At 37.4% G+C, this 25291-nt stretch overlaps 1 protein-coding gene across 7 annotated transcripts in view; it reads right to left on the bottom strand.

Moving 5' to 3' along the window:
* The window catches only part of LOC144973690 (follistatin-related protein 5-like), a 150007-nt gene that overhangs the window by 8957 nt on the left and 115759 nt on the right, over positions 1–25291 (bottom strand). For 4 of the 7 annotated variants that reach the window (XM_078916478.1, XM_078916480.1, XM_078916477.1 and 1 more), the window contains 10 exons: positions 21832–21942; positions 17480–19757; positions 10356–10583; positions 7445–7576; positions 5845–6045; positions 4339–4548; positions 3102–3268; positions 1909–2026; positions 1078–1233; positions 223–360 (listed from right to left, as the gene is read on the bottom strand). In XM_078916478.1, coding sequence (XP_078772604.1) covers positions 223–360; positions 1078–1233; positions 1909–2026; positions 3102–3268; positions 4339–4548; positions 5845–6045; positions 7445–7576; positions 10356–10583; positions 17480–19757; positions 21832–21942 — 3739 coding nt within the window. The remainder of the gene's footprint in view (positions 1–222; positions 361–1077; positions 1234–1908; positions 2027–3101; positions 3269–4338; positions 4549–5844; positions 6046–7444; positions 7577–10355; positions 10584–17479; positions 19758–21831; positions 21943–25291) is intronic. The other 3 variants (XM_078916481.1, XM_078916482.1, XM_078916483.1) reach the window with 1 other exon arrangement.

The following is a 25291-nucleotide window of genomic DNA, read 5'->3' as shown; positions in this document are numbered from 1 at the left end:
CTACTACTACTACTACTACTACTACTCTACTACTACTACTACTACTACTACTACTACTACTACTACTACTACTACTACTACTACTACTACTACTACTACTACTACTACTACTACTACTAATTCTTCTTTTTCTCAAAACAGCTATATAGATATATGTTGTTTTTTAAATTTATTTTTACAGCTGTATGTATGAAATGTCAAAGATAAATAAAATAATCTTACTGAAATACGGGGATGGAGGGTGAATTTTCACAGTAACTGCCTGTTCAATGGTGCCAGCTTGGCTGTGAGCCCTGCAGATGTATTTTCCAGAGTCCCTTTCAGACTGAGCGTTGTGGATGACGATGTGATCATGGCCAGCTTTGGACAGCAACAACAACAACAAAAAAATGGGTGAAATTTCTATCCATGCTTTCATTAATATGCATATAAAATGTTGCCACAAATGTGTAATTCAGAAAGTGAAGTCTAATAGGAAAATAATGATGATAATGATGATGACGGCGATAATGCTGCTGCTGCTGCTGTTGCTGCTGCTGATGATGATGATGATGATGATGGTGATGATGATGATGATGATGATGATGAAGATGATAAAGACGTTGATCATGGTAATAATGATGCTGATAAAAATGACTAAAAACACATGCCACTTTGGGACAATATACTCTCTCTGTCTCTGTCCCCCCCCCCCTCTCTCTCTGCCCCCCCCCCTCTCTCCTCTCTCTCTGTGTTCATCTCTCACGTCACTCTCCACGTTCAAAAGCGAGTTAACCCAATATCCTCCTATACTCACAAATAAATAATAATGTGAAATTGAATGTAAGCTTCAATTTAATTACAAAAACAGATAAAAACAGATGAGATGATGTGGTGATTAATCATCTTAACTACGCCACTACCACATCATCTCATCCATCTGTGGTGTTTCATTCATCCTGTTTTGTTGATAAAGGGGAAACCCAAAACGTTCATTTGATCTGTTTTTGTAATTAAATTGAAGCTTACATTCAACTTCACGTTATTATTTATTTCTTCGAGCTTCGAGCAGCAACATTTACATTATCCTATACTCACAGAACACTGAGATATGTTTGGAATTGAGCACGTCCTTTCCGTTGTGTCTCCAGGTGATGCTGGGTTTGGGGACGCCTTCAGCATGACATTTAATTTCCACGTCAGAGCCAGCTATGCTGTTTTGGGTGACTGGGGACACGTCTACGAAAGGCGATGCTACAAGGGGATGAAAAAATCAGATGGAAAGTTTAGTAATATTAATAACAACAAAAAACAACAACAACAACATGATGATAATAATAATAATAATAATAATAATAATAATAATAATAATAATAATAATAATAATAATAATAATAATAATAATAAAATAATAACAATATTAATAATAATAATAATAATAATAATAATAATAATAATAATAATAATAATAAAAAAATAATAACAATATTAATAATAATAATAATAATAATAATAATAATAATAATAATAATAATAATAATAATAATAATAATAATAATAATAATAATAAAAATATTAGTAATAAAATAATGGTGATGATAATAATAATAATAATAATAATAATAATAATAATAATAATAATAATAATAATAATAATAATAATAATAATAATAATAATAATAATAATAATAATAATAATAATAATAATAATACATTGCATCTATTGAGCGCTCTTTTTTAATACAAGGAGGTCCTAAAATACTAATATCTCAAAAGTTTATGAAAGCTCAATTTCATTTTCCATAAGATCAGTTTTAAACATCTCATAGCAAGAACACTGCTACGATTCGTTATGTTAAGAGAGTGAAAAAAAAAATCAAAAAGTTAGAAAACAGTCTTTACAGTTACAACTATAAGAGTATAACTCACTTTGGATGTTGAGTCGATGAATCTGGGCATTCTTTTCATCCATGGTATCATAACAAGTATAGTTGCCAATATGGTGAAGACTCAGCTTGCTGAAGAACAGGGCCCCATCCTCAAATACCTAAACAAATGACAAACGAGATGCTTGTTTATGATTTAAAGATATACATAAACAAAAAAAAAAATTATGCCCTTCCACCACGACATCATAATAAGATATCGTCGCCTAGGCATTCCATGAAGGAATATAAATAATTCATCAAACAAAGATGTCTGATGTTAACAGGAATCACCCATGTTGTCCAAGTGAGCAAAGTTAATAGTCTTGCCAAATAAAAAAACGAAAGTGCCGGAAGCGGGGCTCGAACCCGGGACCTTCCGGGTCAGAGTGTAATGCCTTAACCACTCTGCCACTCCCCCCCCCCCCAAAGATATATATAACTTATTTGATTTGAGTTAAATACCCTAAAACATCCTTGACTCATTCTTATTATCTGAAAAACAATCTGAAAACCAATGCGCTCTGAAGACTGATAATAGTGTGCAATCAAATTTTTCTAATACAACATGACTGACACACAAATAAATAAATAATAAATAAAATAAAATTCCCTTTATTCATCCCATAGGGGAAATTTGTCTCTAGGGTCTATTCCAAGGGAAGACTAGAATAACCCAGGTGTCAGCAGTGCCACAAATTGAGCTAAGGCTAGGTGACTTGCTCAAGGCCACACAACGTAGCGGTGGGTGATCGAACTCGTTATCTTTTGGGTACGAAACAAAGACCGTACCGCTGAGCCACGCTGTCCCTCATGACCTATGTTCAAGTCTATTTTATATCAGTATGACTGCCTATATAGGAATAAACATCTGGGTCTGAATAAGATATGTCAGTGAATATTTGTTTCGAATTTCTGCTATTCTCATCTTAATTTAAGCAAGAAATTCAATCCATTTCAAGTTACAGAAAACGTGTTTTTCAAAAAAAGTACTACTCTTTCAGCGCCTTTAGGCCCATGGAATTGCTTGTTACCCTTTGGATAGGACACTACTCGATCACATAGTACTTCCTACCAGATCTTACAAGCCCAGCTACCTAAACCCCTTGTAAAGCGCTTCGAGCACGTTTAGTGGATATTGCGCTTTATAAAAGCTCAATTTTATTTATTTATTTTATTATTTTTTTTTTTACATACCATAAGTTTGTGGTTTTTCTGGTCATCCTTCAGTTGCACCCCGTTGCGCTTCCAGATGACTTCATTGGCCCTCACGCCGCACTTCAGCTCAAGGCCGTCTCCAGCAGAGGCCAGGGTGGACACTACTTCGAGGTTGCTGGGCTCTACGCTTGATGGCTTTGGCAGAACTAGAAATGGGAACAGAAAACGAAAATTGTTTATAGAATTCAGACCTGTCAGACCAAAGAGTTCATATTGGCCACCCTATGTCCAAATGGTCACCTTATGTCCAAATGGTCACCCTATGTCCAAATGGTCACCCTATGTCCAAATGGTCACCTATGTCCAAATGGTCACCCTATGTCCAAATGGTCACCTATGTCGAAATGGTCACCCTATGTCCAAATGGTCACCTATGTCCAGATGGTCACCCTATGTCCAAATGGTCACATATGTCCAAATGGTCACCCTATGTCCAAATGGTCACATATGTCCAAATGGTCACCCTATGTCCAAATGGTCACCTATGTCCAAATGGTCACCCTATGTCCAAATGGTCACATATGTCCAAATGGTCACCCTATGTCCAAATGGTCACATATGTCCAAATGGTCACCCTATGTCCAAATGGTCACATATGTCCAAATGGTCACATATGTCCAAATGGTCACATATGTCCAAATGGTCACATATGTCCAAATGGTCACCCTATGTCCAAATGGTCACCTATGTCCAAATGGTCACCCTATGTCCAAATGGTCACATATGTCCAAATGGTCACCCTATGTCCAAATGGTCACCCTATGTCCAAATGGTCACCCATGTCGCCCATAGCATAGCCCCTTTCAGGGGGTACGTTGTGAGATGTAAATTCAGAGCATTATTATTATTATCATCATCATCATCATCATCATCATCATCATCATATTATTATTATTATTATTATTATTATTATTATTATTATTGTTATTATTATTATTAGCATCATATTAATATCATTATCATTATTATTATTATCATTATTATTATTATTATTATTATTATTATTATTATTATTATTATTATTATTATTATTATTATTATTATTATTATAATTATTATTATAATTATCATTATTGTCATTACTATCATTATCATTATCATCACTATTCTTCTTCTTCTTCTTCTTCTTATTTTATTATCATCATCACTACTACAACTATTACTATTACCATCATCATCATTGTGTTCCATTCATTCATCAACCAATCATTCTTACCGTAAGACTGTGTGAACTCCGAGACCGTCAGTTTTCCATCTTTGCCGTCCGTGTCGGCGAACCTGACAAAGTCTTCCAAGTGACAGTTCTTGATGACTTTGCTGGTGAAGTGTTCGTTCCTCTCCTTGTCATGCAACTCCTCGGCAGTCAGGAAAAAGTCAAAGTTGCGATCGTAGTAGCTGAACATGAGCATAGACAGGTACTGGCGATCTGAATATGAAAACAAACAAAAATTGAAAGAAAGAAGAAAAGAAACACGAGAAGAAGAATGTAATAGTAAAAATTTGTTAGCAGGAAAAAGTCAAAGTTGCGATCATAGTAGCTGAACATGAGCATAGACAGGTGCTGGCGATTTGAACATAAAATAATGAAAGAAAAAAGGAAAAAAGAAAAACCAACAAAAACATAAAAAGTATGTAATAGAAAAAACTTGATAGCAGAAAAAAGTCAAAGTTGCGATCATAGTAGCTGAACATGAGCATAGACAGGTACTGGCGATCTGAACATAAGAAATAAAATAATGACAGAAAAAAGGAAAAAACAAAAACATAAGAAGTATGTAATAGTAAAAACTTGAGTCAAAGTTGCGATCATAGTAGCTGAACATGAGTATAGACAGGTAGTGGCGATCTGAACATAAAATAATGAAAGAAAAAAGGAAAAAAAAAACACATAATAAGTACGTAATAGTAAAAACTTGATAGCAGAAAAAAGACAAAAGTTGTGATCATAGTGTTGAACATGAGTATAGACAGGTGCTGGCGATCTGAACATAAGAAAATGAAAGAAAGACAAAAGAAAAAAAAACATGAGAAGAAGAATGTTTTAGTAAAAACTTGATAGAAGAAAAAAAAACCCCAAAACAAATTGACCTCAGTCAAACATATATTTATATAATATATATAGAATATATTTATTAGAAACAGACAAAATATTTACGACTCTGCAAAAATTATATAACAACAATTGCAAATCTCTACCCCCCCCTCCCCCCACACCCATTTTAAAAAAAAGCCCAAAACAAACAAACAAAGAAACATCATTCCCCCCCCCCTCTTTAATAAAAGTAAGAAAAATGATAAATCAAAAGTAAAGAATTGGATAAAAGGACAAATGATTGAAACAAGTTGCCAATCACCGCATCTCATATCCTTTGCTTTTTGCTTATTGGATACTTCCTTTTCTTAACTGAAAACAATTAGGATTAATCTGCTAATCCCATGTATTGACGCTATGTGTTAAAGTAAAATACTCACAGCATCTACAAAACTATGTGTAGCCTTTGACGTTTATGGTTTAACGTTTAACGAAAATAACTGTCTAAAAACAATAACAATAACTATGTGTAACCTTTAACATTTCTGGTTTAACGTTTAACGAAAATAACTGTCTAAAAACAATAACAATAACTATGTGTAGCCTTTATCATTTTATGGTTTAACGAAAATGACTGTCTAAAAACAATAACAAAGAGATGGATGACGTTGATTTCATTCCTTCTTTTACCTGTCTTCACTTCCATGTTACAGTTGGGCTCGATGAATTTGTGACAATGATACATGAGTAGAGCTTCTTTAAAGTAAGCCATCTCATTCCAAGTACATTTGCTCTTCACGATTTCTTTCTTTTTCTCCTCCTCATGTTGACTGGAGGCTGCAGACTGCTTAGGTTCGATTTCGGGTGCTTCAGTAGTAGATGGTAGAACTCCTGGATTGGTGAGGAGAAAATGTAAACCATGGAATCGTGATCAGATTTGTATTACGATATACAACACTTAGCGATAAAAAATTTATAAAAATTATGCCTTTTGCGTCACGATATCATAAAATATCGTCGCCTAGGCATTCCACGAAGGAATATAGATAACTCATCAAACAAGATGTCTGATGTCAACAGGAATCACCCATGTTGTCCAAGTGAGCAAATTGGGAATTAATAATCTTGCTCAAGGAAAAAAACCCGAAAGTGCCTGAAGCGGGGCTCGAACCCCGGTCATCCGGATCACAGTGCAATGCCTTAACCACTCGGCCACTTCGCTCCAACTTAGGGATCAAATTATTCAAAATCTCATTCTAATCCACTTATTCTGCAAGAAAAATTAAAGAAAGTAAGGAGAAGGCACCAGTATAAAAAAAAAAAGATCTGAATAAGTGTGTATGAAAGGTGCCAGACAAAGCAAGAAAGAAAAACAGAAGAAAAAAAATACATCCCCAAAAAATCAGTCGACCCCGGCTGGGGATCGAACCTCTGACCTTCTGATTACCAGTCAGACGTGTTACCATTACGATTGGAAGGTCTGGGTCGAGTCCCACTCCGAGCGGTGCATAATTGAATCCTGGAAAAGATTCTTAACTAACCGTCTCTCACCACACTCAGGTGTAAAATGAGTACCTAGAATTAACAGCGTTGTCTCTGTTGAAAAAATAAATTGTAATATCGCCAACAAGTTAAGTATTGTTTTGACGAGGGATCGCTTGATTTGGCTTTTTCGTTGTTTGTTACGTAGGATTACCTTCTTAAATCACCACTATCTCAAACAGCACCAGCACTACCATAACCATCATCATCGTCATCGTTGTCGTCATCATCATCGTCTTCGTCGTCGTCATCATCATCATCATCATCATCATCATCATCATCGTCCTCATCAACATCATCATCGTCATCATCACCATCATCATCGTCATCACATTATCATCATCGTCATCCTAACGCAATCATCAAACCATGCAAGAATACTTCATTACTTAACACAGTATAATATAATATTATAATGAATACGGCTATGTGGTCTAGTGGTATGACACTCGCTTTCGGATCGGAAGGTCCTGGGTTCGAGCCTAGCACTCGGTGCATAGTTGAGTCCTTGGAAAAGGCTCTTTACTCACTTTCTCTCACCGTACTCAGGTGTAAAATGAGTACATGGCCGTTAACAGCGTTGTCTTTGTCCGAAAAATTGGAATATCGCCTAACAGGCGTCATGTCCCGTCCTACATGTTAAATGTTGCTGTTGACCAGGGACCCCTTGTAAAGCGCTTTGAGCACATTTAGTGGATATTGCTCTATATAAAAGCTCAATTTTAATTTAATTTAATTTTTTTAATACCTTTGTAAACATATTTGGGAAATTCCTTGATCTTGTCATTGGAAATGTGGACAGCGTTTTCATTTTGCCGAGCTTTGAGCTTTGCCCTACCCTCTTGTAACAGGCGCTCTTGTTCCATCAACCAGCTTTTCTCTGGCGAATCAGAAGGAAAATTAAAGTTCACCACACTATTATCATCAGCGTCATTGTTGTCATGGCAACAACTAGTAGTCTAACAACAGGTAACGTTTTACTTCTACTCAAACTTCTCATGAAATCCTATTCTTTTGGTGTTCATCACCACCACCGTCGTCGTCGTCATCATCATCATCATCATCATCATCATCATCATCATCGTCACCACCACCACCGTCATCATCATCATCATCACCACCACCATCATCACCATCATCATCATCGCCACCACCACCACCACCACCGTCATCATCATCATCATCATCATCATCGCCACCACCACCACCGTCATCATCATCATCATCATCATCATCATAATCATCATCATCGTCACCACCACCACCGTCATCATCATCATCATCATCACCACCACCATCACCACCATCATCATCATCGCCACCACCACCACCACCACCGTCATCATCATCATCATCATCATCATCGCCACCACCACCACCGTCATCATCATCATCATCATCATCATCATCATCGTTATCATCATTGACATTAGCATAACCCCATTTTCTACGTCTGTTTTTTTTCCCCCACTCACTAATGAATTACATGTACAACTAATCTATTACAGTTTTTCTGTGGAAATTATTCCTGTCGCTGCTTATCACACACAATGTCTATATCAAAATAGAAATCTGGGGGAGTCCAATGAACATCACGAGCTAATTCATTTAATTTACTATCAGAACCAGTAATGAACACATCGCCTGTTCAGACCTACAGCAACAAAACATCCTTTTTTCTTTTTGAATTGTTTGAAATTTGCCTTTTTTCAAATATTAACAATGTTTAGAAGGCCTACTATAGCTTGTCAACAGTTCTTAACTCACTCAACCCTAACACCGACTATATCCGTAGTATACCCGGGGTTACTTTTACCCCATGCCTATTTATTACATTTTCTCTGAGACAAGTTATAGGCGTAGTATCAAAGCTAATATGTTTAGTATTTGCATGTTAATGATAGTTGAATAAAACAATCTATGTAGCTACATGCTCATTTTTAATACATTTTTTTCCAATTTCGAAAAGTAGCACAAAGATCTAGGATTGAGTGAGTTAACCCTCAAATTACCACCTATAGCAAAATCGCCACATTTGATCCGACACGATATACATTTTTCTTATTCAGATTTAATCTATTTTGTACATCACAAACTTTGAAGAATGATATTCGTTTAATTAATAATAACATAACGTTGTTTTGTAGAGAGATTGTTTGAGTTTTAAAAAATTAATTTGTCTCCTGGGTAAGCCTGCCATTTTGGGAAAATACTGAAAATGGTCGGCAAGGAGAGGGTTAAACCCGAGACCTCTTTGAGATGGTATTGACTCACGTCAAAGTCAAAGTAATACTACTAGAAACTGTGGTGCACTTTTCTGTCCACTGCCTGGATTTTAAGTGATGCATTCATGTTTTTATTGTTTTTGTCACTGGCCGCAGAAGTGTTTTTAGCCCGAAACGTTCCTTGTTTGGTATTTTGTTCTTTTTTTTTCATTGTTAAAGATGCACATTTATTTTTATCTTATTACACTTTGCAATGGTAATATAGGGGGCAGCGTAGCTCAGCGGTGCGGTCTTTGCTTCGTACCCAAAAGGTACCGAGTTCGATCATCCGCCGCTTCGCTGTGTGGCATTGAGCAAGTCACCCCGCCTTAGCTCAATTTGCGGCGCTGCACAGCGGCTGACACCTGGGTTATTCCAGTCTTCCCTTGGAATTGACCCTAGAGACAAATTTCCCCTATCGGATGAATAAAGGGAATTAAAAAATTTTTTTTTACACTTCATCGAAGTCTCACGTTACAGAATTTTGGATAAGTTGTGGGTAATCTTAATTCATCGATGTTGAAATGAAAACAAACATAATTACGCAAAAATATGCTATATGCTATAAAATTTATAGCGAGTGATTATACTGTCTATCTAATCTGATTTTGTACTTTTCTTATCATGCTTTGTTTATAAAAAACGCAGTGGATATTTTTACAGTCCCGTAAAGATGGTTCTCGAGGTTATTGTTACAGTCATTATCTCGTCCAACCTTTGCGTTTAGGTCACCAAGCATCATAGGTACCTACATCATGCTATGGAGTCTCTTGTACCGTTTGATTTAGCGTATTATAAAGCTTTATTTCTCGTCCTCACTCCTGTACTCTCGTGGGGCATAACAAACAAGTATTTTGAGTTAAGGCAAGCATCACCCTTGAATCATATACCTATGATGTTCGCATGGGTGTACGATCCGATAGTGATGTCGTTTCTTCTTCTCTTTACTAGCCTATCCTGCTTCTTTGGTTTGTGATTGTATTTTTGACAGGGATATTTTTTTCTGTAAATCTTCTGCCTGTTTGTTCTTGGTTATTTATAATTTAGCTTATGATATCTTTAGGTTATGATTTTGATTTACATTTGTACTAATTTTGTTAGATTGCTTGTTTTTTTGTTTCAGCGGTCTCTCATATAACCTCAATTGTGTTGGAAGAGACCTAAAGCAACAAACAAACAAACAAAAAAAAAAATCTTGCCTTGAGCAATCGTTCTCCCATTGGCTTCCATTCTAGTAGAGTCTTTCTTGCTTTTAAAAAAATATATTTATACGAGCGACGTCGTTTAAATGTAAAAATAGCCATGGGAACCATCTTTACGGGACTGTAAAAAATAGCCACTGCGAAATAAAAAATGACAACAAAGGGCGAATTCATCAAATCAAAAAAATGTTACCTTTTCTCCTGATTTCGTGCTTGAAGCATTTCCCAGTGCGGTCTACTCGGATTCTCATACGGTTGATGCAAGAGGAACGATGGAGCTCGCAGTGGGATGGGTACTCCACGCCGTCTGAACCACACACGGGCTTGTAGTGTCTGGCACAGAACGATGCCTTGAAACATTTACACACACCCTGGACGCACGTCCTTCCTGAGCGGCATTCGTAATCCAAATGACACAATTCTGGTCGGGCAAAAGGAAAACAAGAATGTTAACTTTAATCTTAATATGAATTAGTAGCTAAATATGGGGAAAAAATTCAGCACTTAAGAATTGAAAAAAAATAATTAAAAAATATATCATCCACTTGTTTTAAAATTAAAAAAAAATAAATTAAAATGGGCTTTTATATAGCTCAATATCCACTAAATGTGCTCAAAGGGCTTTACAAGGGGTCCCTGGTCAATAACAAAATTTAACATGTAGGACGGGACATGACGCCTGTTAGGCGATATTACAATTTTTCGGACAAAGACAACGCTGTTAACGGCCAGATACTAATTTTACACCTGAGTACGGTGAGAGAATGTGAGTAAAGAGCCTTTTCCAAGGACTCAATTATGTCCCGAGCGAGGCTCGAACCCAGGACCTTCCGATCCGAAAGCGAGTGTCATACCACTAGACCACATAGCCGCACTGGTGATTTGTAATAAATAGTTAATACTAATACAATGAAAGTTCAAGATTAGTTAAATCCAACGTTAAGACACCAATAACTTTGTTATCATATGATTATCATAATACAAATAGAAGTAGGAATAAACAACCCATAACCCAACATTACAGATGGAGCTAATATCATATATTTTTTTCTTTCTTACCCCTTATCAAATCAGAATTCATTTTAACCAGTTTACTACTCTACGCTGGAAAGACATGTATTTAAAAATTTGGCCAGAAAACTCGTCCTTCAATTAACGACTGATTAAAAAGATTCTCATCTTGGCAAAACTCTAAAACCCCGAGACTTAGCTACGTCTCAGGTTTGAGTGTTTTTGCCAAGATGAGGGTCTTTTAAATCGATCAATATTTGAAGGACGAGTTTTCTGGCCAAATTTTGAAATACGTTTCTTTCCAGAGTACGACAGTTAACTGGTTAATTAACATTACAGATATATTCCTATGGATAAAGATCAAATGAACGTTTCGGGTTTCCCCTTTATCAACAAAACAAAAAATCCTGTTTTGTTGATAAAGGTGAAACCCGAAACGTTCATTTGATCTGTTTTTGTAATTAAATTGAAGCTTACATTCAACTTCACGTTATTATTTATTATTTCTTCGAGCTTCGAGCAGTAACATTTACACTATGGATAAAGAGTACATCTAATCCTTTCAATTTGACCTATTTTCAGCTGTTCATATAATATTTCTCATTTTATCCATATTTAATTCACAGAAATATTTTTCTAACGTCATTTGACTTAGAATAGCATTGAAAATAAAATTCTTATTATCATTATCATACATGATATCTCTATAATATTTAGCTAAAATGCCATGTTAAAATCATGTCTATGACAACAATGAGAAGGTAAAAATAAATAACACAAATTCCAGTTTCAATGACATCTATAAATAGGAACTTGGGGGTAGTCGTGGTCGAGATGATAAACATGTCTTTGTAAAAAGGAAATATACACAGGAAATAGGCAACACAATACGGAGTAGGAAGACTTCAAATTGATGGTGGATTCAGGGAGAGGATGATGATGATGGTGGTGGTAATGATGGAGCTCTCGAATGCGATGCCGTTTGAATAATAATGACGACGGTGAAATGTTTTCCTGCTGAGCCATTGCTCTTGAAGATGATGTTGATGGTAATGATGATGATGATGATGATGATGATGATGATGATGTTGACGACGACGACGACGACGTCGATGATGATGATGATGATTATGGTGATGATGATGATGATGTTGATGATGAGGATGGTGATGGTGAAGGTAGTAGTGGTGGTGATACTCTTGACGATGACGACGACGACGACGAAGACGTCGATGATGATGATGTTGATGATTATTGTGATGATGATGATGATGATGATGATGATGATGATGATGAGGATGGTGAAGGTAGCAGTGGTGGTGGCGATCTTGACGATGACGACGACTACGACGATGATGATGATGATGACGATGAAGATATAATACAAAACGAATACGTTGTTATGTAGGTTAAAATGATAATATAAATTATTCCAGTGGTTTGAGAGAGAGACGGAGAGAGAGAGAGGGAGAGAGAGAGAGAGAGAGAGAGAGAGAGAGAGAGAGAGAGAGAGAGAGAGAGAGAGAGAGAGAGAGAGTTGTAATATGATATGGGTACAAGATGCTTTGCAGGTGGCATTACCAGTGTCAAGACAGTGAGTAAAGACTGTATTATGCGTCTTGTTATCGGATTTCAGTGATTGATGGTGACTTTGATTTGTTTGTTTGTTTTGGGGGGTTTTTACGGCGCTAGCAACAGATTTAGGTCATATCAGCGCCAGTAAAAAGGAAGAAAATGGGATAGTAAAAAGATATAGAATAACAATTAAAGCACCCAAGAAAAGGTAAGACAAAGTGGAATTGGTTCAAATAGGAAACCGATGTAGTTTCCAAGAGCACACTGTCAAAGTACTTAGTTTGAGATCACCTAAAAGTTTCATTCAGACACAGGCCCCAACTAAGAGGGATGGATACACTCAAATGTTTACAAATCATATAATATGTAAACAAAACAATACCGTGCATAACAGAGAGATGGTTTACAAGGAAAAAAATCATCTCCCAAAACTCTAACTATACATTTGGCTGTTTCCCTCCCAGCCAGTGTATCCGGCTAGGGCCAGGACAAAACCAAGTTATCTCATTCCAAGACAAAGACAGAAAGAATGTTGGAAAACAGATACAGGGGGATAGAAGACACAGTAAGTGCCTCCCTCCCTGCCCACTATGGGAGGTTAGGAACACCACGCAGACGATGCTGGTGATGATGATGATGATAATGATGATGATGATGATGATGGTGATGATGATGATGATGATTGTGATACTGAATTCCAAAAGAACGATAAACACAAAGCCGTGGTTAAAGTGATGGGCATAGTCAAGCTTACATCGATAACTAACTACTAAAATCACATGCAGTAACGGCAAATCAAAGTTTTAAAAAAATATATACATGTTTTGAACACACAACTATAATATTTCTGATTCAAATCTCGAAGGTTAAATTTCGTAGTCTTTAAAATGTGACCACTCGTCCAAACACGGTGTTACGTCGTAGGGGACCAGGTGTAAAACGTGATTTTAACGTTGAAATAAATATTTTGTTTTACTTTAACCAGTTAACAACCGTACTTTGGAAAAACTCGTATTTAAAAATTTGGCCAGAAAACTCGACCTTCAAATATCGATCGATTTAAATGATACTAATCTTGGCAAAAACTCTCAAACCTGGGACTTTGATCAAGACTTCCTGAATTCGCAGGCTTGACAGTTTTTGCCAAGATGAGAGTTATTTAAATCGATCGATATTTGAAGGACGAGTTTTCTGGCCAAATTTTTAAATACGAGTTTTTTACAGAATCCGGCAGTTAACTGGTTAATAAACTTTGTATCTATTGGTCTCTAAAAACAAAACAAAAACAAGAACAAAACAAAACAAAATCAAAAAAGAAATAAAAAAATCAACAAACAACACATATAAAAAGTCATCCGAGTATGATATTATTCAATAATTATCAGTTTTAATTTTTCAGCATCTAAATCTTCCCGGAAGTCCCAGGTTTGAGAGTTTTTAATGGCAAAAAAAATAAATGGCATTTATATAGCGCTTTACCCCGTTGTCACAGGCTCTAAGCGCTTTACATGGATATAAAAAAACAACATATTACAGTAAGACAAGTTTGATGGAAAAGTGATACGAATTCAATTTAACAACAACAACAACTGACTGTTGTCTGACTTTTTGAATTCTTGACGAGATGAGGGTCAAACGTATGTTTTTGGACAAGATGAGTGGTCAGTTTAATCGATCGACATCATTTGATCCACGAGTTCTCAGGCCGAAATATTAAATCATGTGTTTTTCATTTAAGTGTACGACGACAGTTTTATTATTTGTAGTGAAGCGGTGGCTACGTATCTCCGTACGTATAGCACATGCACAAACTCTGGTGTTGAAGATAAGGATAAAAACAAACAAGCACACTCATGCATGCCACAATCAGAAAAGAAAGAGAACGCGGGGCAAGTTATCATTATTATTAATATCATTATCGTCATCATCGTCATCATCATCATCATCATAATTATTATTATTATTATTATTATTATCATCATTATTATATTATTATTATTATTATTATTATTATTATTATTATTATTATTATTATTATTATTATTATTAGTATTATCATCATCATCATCATCATCATTCTTTTGAAATTCTTGACAAAATTTTAACGTAACTTCATCCTTAAATTAACTTCAATTATAAATTTCTCCATCTTATGCGCCATGATAGAGGTGGATAGCCTTTGTATCGCTTCAATCATTCTCCCAAATAAAGCATATCTACATATTTTAACTCAAGTTTAATATCATTTCTGACAATAAATTTAATTTTTCGCATCTAAACCACACCGACATTAAACCCTATTAAAAGCCAAAGGTCACGTTTCGTAGTCAGTATTAAACAGCTATCAGTTCAAACTGTGTGGAATTTTCATGCTTGTTTACATATTTCTGAATACCAATAAGATTTTTCTTTTTTTTAAAGGTGTCCTCATCTTCCATTATTCTCTCTGCTTGATATGATACTTAATGATATCGTAAAGAAATTAATTCTCCCATTTGTGACCCCTCGTCTCAAAACGGTATTAAGTCGGGATGATTAAGATCCTGAAAATGGAATTTGTAGCCAGAAATATCAGACTTAAGTAGAGTTTATTTGCCTTATAGAGGAGAAGGAATATCATATTTTACTTTGTTAAATACCAACGTTTCATATTTTGACCAGTTAAACTATAAATTGACTTTTTAGCATTTGGTCCATCCCGACATAATACCGTTTTGAGACGTTGGGTCACATTTAAGTTGTTCTCTATGTCCATAGCTAGGTCTGGTGACCCATAATCTCAGTTCTCATTGGTGGACCCCCTCCCCCCCCCCCTCCCCACCTTCCCGCCGGCAATAAAATAATAAAATGAATTTTTTTAAAAAAAGCTCTCATGCAAGCAAACAACACGTTTTGTGTGCAATCGTTGGCTTAACGTTAAGGTGTCAAAGCAAACAACACGTTTTGTGTGCTATCGTTGGCTTAACGTTAAGGTGTCAAAGCAAACAACACGTTTTGTGTGCTATCGTTGGCTTAACGTTAAGGTGTCAAAGCAAACAACACGTTTTGTGTGCTATCGTTGGCTTAACGTTAAGGTGTCAAAGCAAACAACACGTTTTGTGTGCTATCGTTGGCTTAACGTTAAGGTGTCAAAGCAAACAACACGTTTTGTGTGCTATCGTTGGCTTAACGTTAAGGTGTCAAAGCAAACAACACGTTTTGTGTGCTATCGTTGGCTTAACGTTAAGGTGTCAAAGCAAACAACACGTTTTGTGTGCTATCGTTGGCTTAACGTTAAGGTGTCTTGTCTTATAACAAAATCAAGCAATGTTGAGGGTGGTCAGTGACCGGACAAGTGACATTGATTTCAAAAATTTTGGCCCCAGCGCTGTTATCCCACTAGACTCAGAAGTGAATGAGTACCTGCCTGGAGTGAGTAGTTATTGTATCCTAATTTTGCTAGTACAATAAGACCGCATAACTGTCTACACACACACACACACACACTCACACACACACATTTACAAATTTTCGCCTACATTATTATGACAATCTAATATAAATATATATATGTATTTTGTGTTTACTTGATAAGGCCAAAGGCGAAACGTCGTTTGTTTTGTGTTGTTCATTCATGAGTCAGATTTACTCCCTTTATTTTTATCTACGTTTGTAATGTATGAAACAGAAATTTGATTGTGCATGGCCTCCTGGGGAAATGCATGAATTATTGTTAAGCGCACTGAAGACGATAGTAAAAATACGCGATATAAATTTTCATAATATGGGGGAAGACCGACATTTTAAATTGTCTGAGAGAATCTAATTTTTAAAAATACAGCAATTAATTAAATGAGATATTCTAAGCTAAGTGTTATAATTATATTGAACCAACCAAGTAAACACGAGAAGAAACAAAAAGTTCAACATCTATCTGAGACAGAACATATTATAATATAAAAACTCAGGCTAGACGTACAGATATTGCACACACATTTACAGGGTTGAAAGATGCTACATACAAAATATCAAAACAGACAGGTTACACATCATCACTGGAAAACACTACTCACTCAAAATCTAAAAAGAAAAAAAAAGCTTTACACGCAATACAATTTCCATGTCTAGGAAGTGCTACAGACAATGCCCAATAGTTTTGCATACACATAGTCATACCAATACATTACTGCCAGAAACTGACTAAACATATTTATTTTTTCCATTTTTGGTCCAGACAGTATTACTTCCATTATCGAACGTTTAACTCATTCAATCCTAGAGATTTTTGCTACTTTCCAAAATTGGAAAAAAATGTATTAAAAATGAGCATGTACATAGATAGTTTTATTCAACTATCATTAACATGCAAAAAACTAAAACCATTAGCATTAATACTACGCCTCATAAAAATGTAATAAATAGGCATGGGGTAAAAGTAACCCGGGTCAACTACGGATATAGTCGGTGTTAGGGTTGAGTGTGTTAAGATGGCTCCAAATTTGTATTTAAAAAATGTCTAATTCTGAGACTTCTCAACTCGTCACAAAATCTCAAACCTGAAAACATCCGACGTCTCAGGTTTGAGACTTTTGGACAACATTAATTTGGGGTCACCCTTAAGGATTAATATTTGAAGTAAAAACTTTTTTTTTTCTGGCCAAAACGGAAAATAAATGTGTTTTGACAGAAAGTTTGATAGAATGATATGCACACCAATACACACGACACGAAAGGGGCCTTTTGTTGGCCTACCTAATGGATATGAGTCCACGTATTCTTCCTCTTCTTCTTCTTCTTCCTCCTCATTCTCATCATCATCATTCTTGCTATCATCATCATCATCATCATCACCATCCTCATTACTGGACTGCGGCTGGTCTCCGAACATCATGTTATCAACATTCGACGGCCACGGAGATAAGGAAGAAGGGGAGGGGCTGGGAGAGGGTGAGGGATAGGGGGGTAGGGAGGAGGGAGAGGGGGACAGATTGGGTGACGATGTGTCCGTCCACGTTGTTATAATGGGAGCTGGGTTGGGACTGGTCAACGACTCCAAGCCAGTACTCATCCTTTCTTCAGAATGTTTCGGACTATTTGCTGCTGCTAGCAATTCTTCCTTTGAGGGCTGAGCCTTCGCTTTCTTGCTCTCGATACGCGTATCCAGCCCGACTTGTTTGGGGTTTCTGTTCTTGGTGTCGGCGATAAGAGTTTTGATAGACTTGTGTCCTCCTAAATCTTTTTTGACGGATGGTTTGGACTTTTTAAACGGGTGGGAGGAGTCGTAGATTTCGCCCTTGCTGTAATGCGGCGTATCTTCAGCTGCACCGGTGTCTAGAGCTTCTATCTCCTCGTCTTTTATGGCTTCTTGGGCTGATGAATGCAAAGCTTGGGGAGGGAGAGGCTGTCCCAAAACAGATTCGGATTTCACACCAGTATCGTTATCGCTGTCTTCATCGTCCTCGTCGTAGTAATTGGATTCGTCGTTGTCTTCTTCGCTATCTTCGTCATCGCTTTCATCATCATCATCATCATCATCATCATCATCATCATCATCATCGTCATCATCATCATCATCATCGTCGGCGTCGTCACTCTCATCACTACTGTCATAATCATCGTCGTCATCATCGAAATCATATTCATCATCGTCGTCATCATCTTCATCATCATCATCGTCGTCTTCATCATCATCATCATAATCATATTCATCAGAGTCACTATCATCGTCATCTTCACTACTACTACCACTACTACCACTACTGCTACTACTGCTGCTATTAATGCCTTCCTCACTCTCATCCTCATCCTCATTCAAGTCACCCCCTTTATCGCCTTCCTCTTTGCTTTCCTTATCATCAGCCTTATCATAATCATCAAACACGGAATCGTCCCAGTCATCCCAATCCTCAAACTCTTTCCCATCGACAGCTCCCTTCTTTCCACCCTCCGCCTCCGGCTCGTTCCAATTCTGCAAACTACCTTTCGAACCCTCCAACTTTTCGCCCCGTCCAAAATCTAGTTTAACGGCATCCGAATTAACAAAAACGTCATTGGTGCCATCAGCTTCCTTTTCTTCAGCACCGACAGCTGCAGATTTCTTTCCTTCATCTACATGACCACTTCGTTTATCGATCCCAGGTAAAATAAAATCAACATCATCATTTAAACCGTCCACACTATCACCAACAACTTCTTCGTCACTATTTTCTTCTTTTAAAATATCTTCTTTTCCTTGCAATGCCTCGTCGATCGTCACGCCAAGATCATCATCATCGAGAACTTTAACTTCTGATTGCAAATCGGGATTAGGATTGGTTTCCAAAGTGTCGTCACCGTCGATGCTCGAAGGAATGTCTTTCCCGTCTCCAAAAGCGCCGTCGGATGCAGGTTCGTCCAGAAGCTGAATCTCGTCGCTTACATCGTCATCGTTATCGGTAACCTTAGAGGATGTCATTGGATCGCCGCCCTCTTTAATATTATCCATAAAATGGTCCTTGTCACCCGTGGGTTTAGCGTTACCATCATCGTCGATGCCGACATCGTCATCTACGACAGGCCCTGCTGGCCATGTCTTCTTGCTGAATTCATTGCCGAAATAAGACGAGAGCGACTTTTGGTCCACGAAGCTGTTTAATCCACCCTTAGGAACGTAAGCACTTTCGACATTATCATCATCATCATCATCATCATCATCATCATCATCATCATCATCATCATCATCATCATCATCATCATCATCGTCACTGGCATTGAAACCATCATCATCATCAACATCATCATTAGTCTCCTGTGCCGAGTCACCATTCTCACCTTTTACATTATCATAGCTGTCGGCGGACTGTTCGTCTAAGGGTTCCTCCGCTTTTACATCCTCCTCTTCTTCTTCCTCTTCTTCAACAGAGGAGTCGGCCTCATCGTTCCCGGTCTCTGATACATCGTCGTCATCGTCGTCTTGAAAGCCATAGGAATCGGCATCCCACAATCTGTTGTCAAGTTTACCTTCCCACCATCGGGAAGAGCTCTTAACATCCTGCAATTTACAACAGAAGAAATCATGACGATTCATAATTAGAATATTATAAAATCAGGAAGGGTAGTGGTATTATTATCATCGTCATCAACATTATTATAATTATAATTATAATAATAATAAAAATTATTATTATTATTATTATTATTATTATTATTATTATTATTATTATTATTATTATTATTATTATTATTATTATTATATTATTATCATTATTATTATTATAATTATATTATTATTATTATTATTATTATTATTATTATTATTATTATTATTATTATTATTATTATTATTATTATTATTGTTATTATTATTATCATCATCATCAAAAAAAGGAGTAGCAGCAGCAGCAACAACAGTAGTAGTAATAGTAGTGGTAGTAGTAGGAAGGACACTTTTAGGCCAATTAAAAAAAAACAACAACAAATAAATCCACGAGCTTTTATATAGCGCAATATCCACTAAACGTGCTCAAAGCGCTTTACAAAGGGTCCCGAGCCAACAACAACACGTAACATGTAGAACGCGACATGACGCCTGTTAGGCGATAATACAATTTTTCCAAACAGAGACAACGCTGTTGACGGCCAGATGCTCATTTTACACCTGAGTACGGTGAGAGAATGTGAGTAAAGAGTCTTCTCCAAGCACTCAACGATGCACCGATCGAGCGAAACTCGAATCCAGGACCTTCAAATCCGAAAGCGAATGTCATACCACTAGACCACATAGCCGCATCATTTTTAGTGCGGCTTTGTGGTCTAGTAGTATGACACTCGCTTTCGGATCGGAAGGTCCTGAGTTCGAGCCTCGCGCTCGGAGCATAGTCGAGTCCTTGGAAAAGGCTCTTTACTCACATTCTCTCACCGTACTCAGGTGTAAAATGAGTACCTGGCTGTTAACAGCGTTGTCTTTGTCCGAAAAAATTGTATTATCGCCTAACAGGCGTCATGTTCCGTCCTACATGTTATATGTTTCTGTTTACCTTGTAAAGGGCTTTGAGCAAGTTTAGTGGATATTGCGCTATATAGAGCTCAATTTTTAAATGTGTGTTTTTCCATAGTAAGGCAGTTAACTGGTTAACACCACCGGGTCATGATATTGGTAGGTCATGACAAACACAGTTTTGAATGGTGAGGTCAATGCATTGTATTCGATGATCCCGAGGAAGTCAAGGCACACTGACTTTTCAATGTATTGAAAAGGAAATGTGCAACGTGACACACACACATCACTGGTGTATAGATAGTTCGAAGATGACGTCACTCAGATCTTTGTTATTGTTTTTTTGCCATCCGCGTTCATGAGTAATGCTCACTGAACTGTATTAACCTGACAATAAACGTTCATGGATACACACAGTTTATATACATGTATAGATAGAATGCGCTTGGCCAAGGAGTTCACAACATTGCCATCCGGAAGTATAACGGACCAACACACAAACTCTGTGTAACCATGAACTTTTATAGTCTGGTTAATACAGTTTAGTGAGAACAACTCACAAACGCGGATGGCAAAAACAATAACAAAAGCCTGAGTGACGTCATCTGCATACTATCTATATATATGTATAGATAGAATGCGCTTGGCCAAGGAGTTCACAACATTGCCATCCGGAAGTATAACGGACCAACACACAAACTCTGTGTAAGCATGAACTTTTATAGTCTGGTTAATACAGTTTAGTGAGAACAACTCACAAACGCGGATGGCAAAAACAATAACAAAGGCTTGAGTGACGTCATCTGCATACTATATATATATATATATATATATATATATATATATATATGTGTGTGTGTGTGTGTGCGTGTGTGTGTGTGTGTGTGTGTTAGAAAGAAAGAAAGAATGAGAGAGAGAGAAAGGGAGGGAGGGAGGGAGAGAGAGAGAGAGAGAGAGAGAGAGAGAGAGAGAGAAAGAAAGAGAGAGAGAGAGAGAGAGAGAGAGAGAGAGAGAGAGAGAGAGAGAGAGAGAGAGAGAGAGAGAGAGAGAGAGAGAGAGAGAGAGAGAGAGAACAAGCTATATATATAGAGCACGTCTAATATCTATTCTATAAATGAGTGAATCTTACACTGCGTGGAAAGGCGCGCCACGAGTCGGGGGAATCACTGACGTCATCAGAGGCTATCCAATCAGCGGCTTCCTTCCATTCTTCCGTCAAATCATCGGCTGTGGCGGCGTCCTGTTGGAGAGATAATAAAAAATTAATTAATCCCATGAATTTATAATAATAATAAACCTACAAAAATCTAACACGCGACACTTACCCGGAATGGGCACGATCTATATTCATGTTTTCGTCCAACCAAGTCATCAATCACATGACTTGTTGCTGTCCAACGATTGGATGCTTCTAAACAAATGTAAACACCCTGTTTTGTTTATGAAAATTGTACACATACTCATGTGTCAAGCTGAACAAAATGACCAATCGTGATTCTAGATATTTCAAAAGCTGTGAACAGCTTTCAAAATTTAGGTCATTTTGAGCACACTTTGCAATGTGATCAATGACCTCAAGCACATGGAAATGTAATATAGATCATGCCCATTGACGAAAGAGAAATTAATTACACGATGTGTCGAATGAAACACCGAGATGATCATGACCTGAGCGAGCGAGTTCAATACAACTGTCGTGCATTAACAAAACGCATTTTAGAAATTTGGCTAGAATTTTTTTTATTTTTTACTTCAATAAATATCACAAGATTACGATGACCCTGGACCAGTCAAAAATCTTAAAAAAGAAGTTTCAGGTTTAAGAATATTTTTGATAAGTTGATGATGATCGCTTTTAATTCATTATTATTCTAAGTAAAAAATACAAAAATCTTGTCAAAGTGGTGCAAGGCGTTTTATCAGTCAGTGTGACAAAAATATCTCTCCGGTGACGCACTAATAGTTGACCTTGGTGACCAATATCAGTGCACTTAGGTGACGATTTTGGAGCTTCGTCGTTCAGTCCATTAGTACTAATTTATGCTATACGTTTAGATAAAATACTCGCGACATCCACCAGCCAGATAAAATATAATATATCAACACACAGGACTATGTGTAATCTTGAACGTTTATAGTCTGATAGATAGGATCTAGGAATTTAATGATAACTAATCATTGACATGGCTGTCTGAAAACGATATCAAAGAGCTGAGTGACGTCTATCTTTCGTTCCTTATATTATCTAAAAAATATAAAAAAGTCCCTTTATTCATCCCCAAGGGGAAATTTGTCTTTAGGGTCTATTCCAAGGGAAGACTGGAATAACCCAGGCGTCAGCCGCAGTGCAGCGCCGCAAAGTGAGCTAGGGCTAGGTGACTTGCTCAAGGCCACACAGCGCAGCGGCGGGTGATCGAACTCGTTACCTTTTGGGTACGAAGTAAAGACCGTACCGCTGAGCCACGCTGCCCCTCGTTAAATAAACGTTAAATAACGTTAAATAAATAACCGATGTGTGATTATAGCAATCTGTCGTGTCGTACGTACACTTACAAAACTATCTTTTTCATTTTGGCTGATAGATTATATATGAAAGTCTCTGAAGCTACAAATGTATTGTCCGTATCACGCCAAAGAAACAGGGAGTAAACTCGCGACTCCATGGACCAAAAGTCTCTGAAGCTATAAATGTATTGTCCGTGTCACGCCAAAGAAACAGGGAGTAAACTCGCGACTACATGGACCAAAAGTCTTTGAAGCTATAAATGTATTGTCCGTGTCACGCCAAAGAAACAGGGAGTAAACTCGCGACTCCGTGGACCAAAAGGCTCTGAAGCAACAAATGTATTGTCCGTGTCACGCCAAAGAAACAGGGAGTAAACTCGCGACTCCATGGACCAAAAGGCTCTGAAGCTATAAATGTATTGTCCGTGTCACGCCAAAGAAACAGGGAGTAAACTCGCGACTCCATGAACCAAAAGGGTCTGAAGCTATAAATGTATTGTCCGTGTCACGCCAAAGAAACAGGGAGTAAACTCGCGACTACAAGGACCAAAAGTCTCGGAAGCTATAAATGTATTGTCAGTGTCACGCCAAAGAAACAGGGAGTAAACTCGCGACTACAAGGACCAAAAGGCTCTGAAGCTATAAATGTATTGTCAGTGTCACGCCAAAGAAACAGGGAGTAAACTCGCGACTACATGGACCAAAAGTCTCTGAAGCAATAAATGTATTGTCAGTGTCACGCCAAAGAAACAGGGAGTAAACTCGCGACTACATGGACCAAAAGTCTCTAGAGCTATAAATGTATTGTCCGTGTCACGCCAAAGAAACAGGGAGTAAACCCGAGACTCCATGGACCAAAAGGCTCTGAAGCTATAAATGTATTGTCCGTGTCACGCCAAAGAAACAGGGAGTAAACTCGCGACTCCATGGGCCAAAAGGCTCTGAAGGAGTCCTAAAAATATTTAAATACTGATTTGAGGCTGGGGTAAGAATTTACTCCGGCATGATACCAGATGGACACGGTGGACCACATATTACTTGGAGGGCAAATTAAAAAAAAAATGAGACTTTATATAGAGAAATATCCATTAAGTGTGCTCAAAACGCTTTACAAGGGGTCCCTGGTCAATAGCAACATTTAACATGTAGGACGGGACATGACGCCTGTTAGGCGATATTACAATTTTTCGGACAAAGACACCGCTGTTAAAGGCCAGGTACTCATTTTACACCTTAGTACGGTGAGAGAATGTGAGTAAAAAGCCTTTTACGAGGACTCAACTATGTGCCGAGCGCGAGGCTCGAACCCAGGACCTTCTGATCCGAAAGCGAGTGTCATACCACTAGACCACATAGCCGCATGTCTCATGTTATTTTCCATAATCGGAGACGACGTCTCGTTCCGTCCCTTCTGAGTTCCCGGTTCCACTTCCTACATAATTTATGAGAACCATTATTCGAAGGGGGGAAAAGCGATTAGAAAGGATTATAGATAGACGGGGAGTCAAGGAATGAGAGAAGATTTACAATCTATGACCAAGAATATTGTCCACTTGACTTTTGTTTTTGTTTGTTTTTAAAGGGTTTTACGGCACTTGCAACACATTAAGGTTATATCGGCATTAGTAAAATGGAAGAAAATGGGATGGTAAAAGAGTTATAGATTTGCAATTAAAGCATCCAAGAAAAGTTAAGACAAATCGGAATTGGTTCAAATCGGAAACAGATGTAGATTCCAAGAGCACACTATCAGAGTGCTTAGTTTGAAATCACCTAAAGGTCTCACCCAGACACCAGCATAAGATTTCACTAAGATGAATACACTCAAATGTTTACAAATCATATATGTTAAAAAAACCCCCAAAAAACAATAGATCCTACACAACAGTGTGATGATTTGCAAGGGAAAAAATATCATCTCCCAAAACTATAACTATACATTCGACAGTTTCCCTTTCATCCAAGGAACTCTGGCCAGGGTCAGGACAACATTAAGTAATCTCATTCCAAGACAAAGACAGAAAGCAAATTGAAAAACAGATACAGGGGGATAGAAGACACAGTAAGTACCTCCCTGCCCACTA

This window comes from Berghia stephanieae, chromosome 5 (assembly GCF_034508935.2).
Source record: "Berghia stephanieae isolate SIO BIC M18660-M18661 chromosome 5, UCSD_Bste_1.3, whole genome shotgun sequence".
Lineage (NCBI taxonomy): Eukaryota > Metazoa > Mollusca > Gastropoda > Nudibranchia > Aeolidiidae > Berghia > Berghia stephanieae.
The sequence above is the reverse complement of the archived record's forward strand: the minus strand, read 5'-3'. Positions and strand labels throughout refer to the sequence as shown.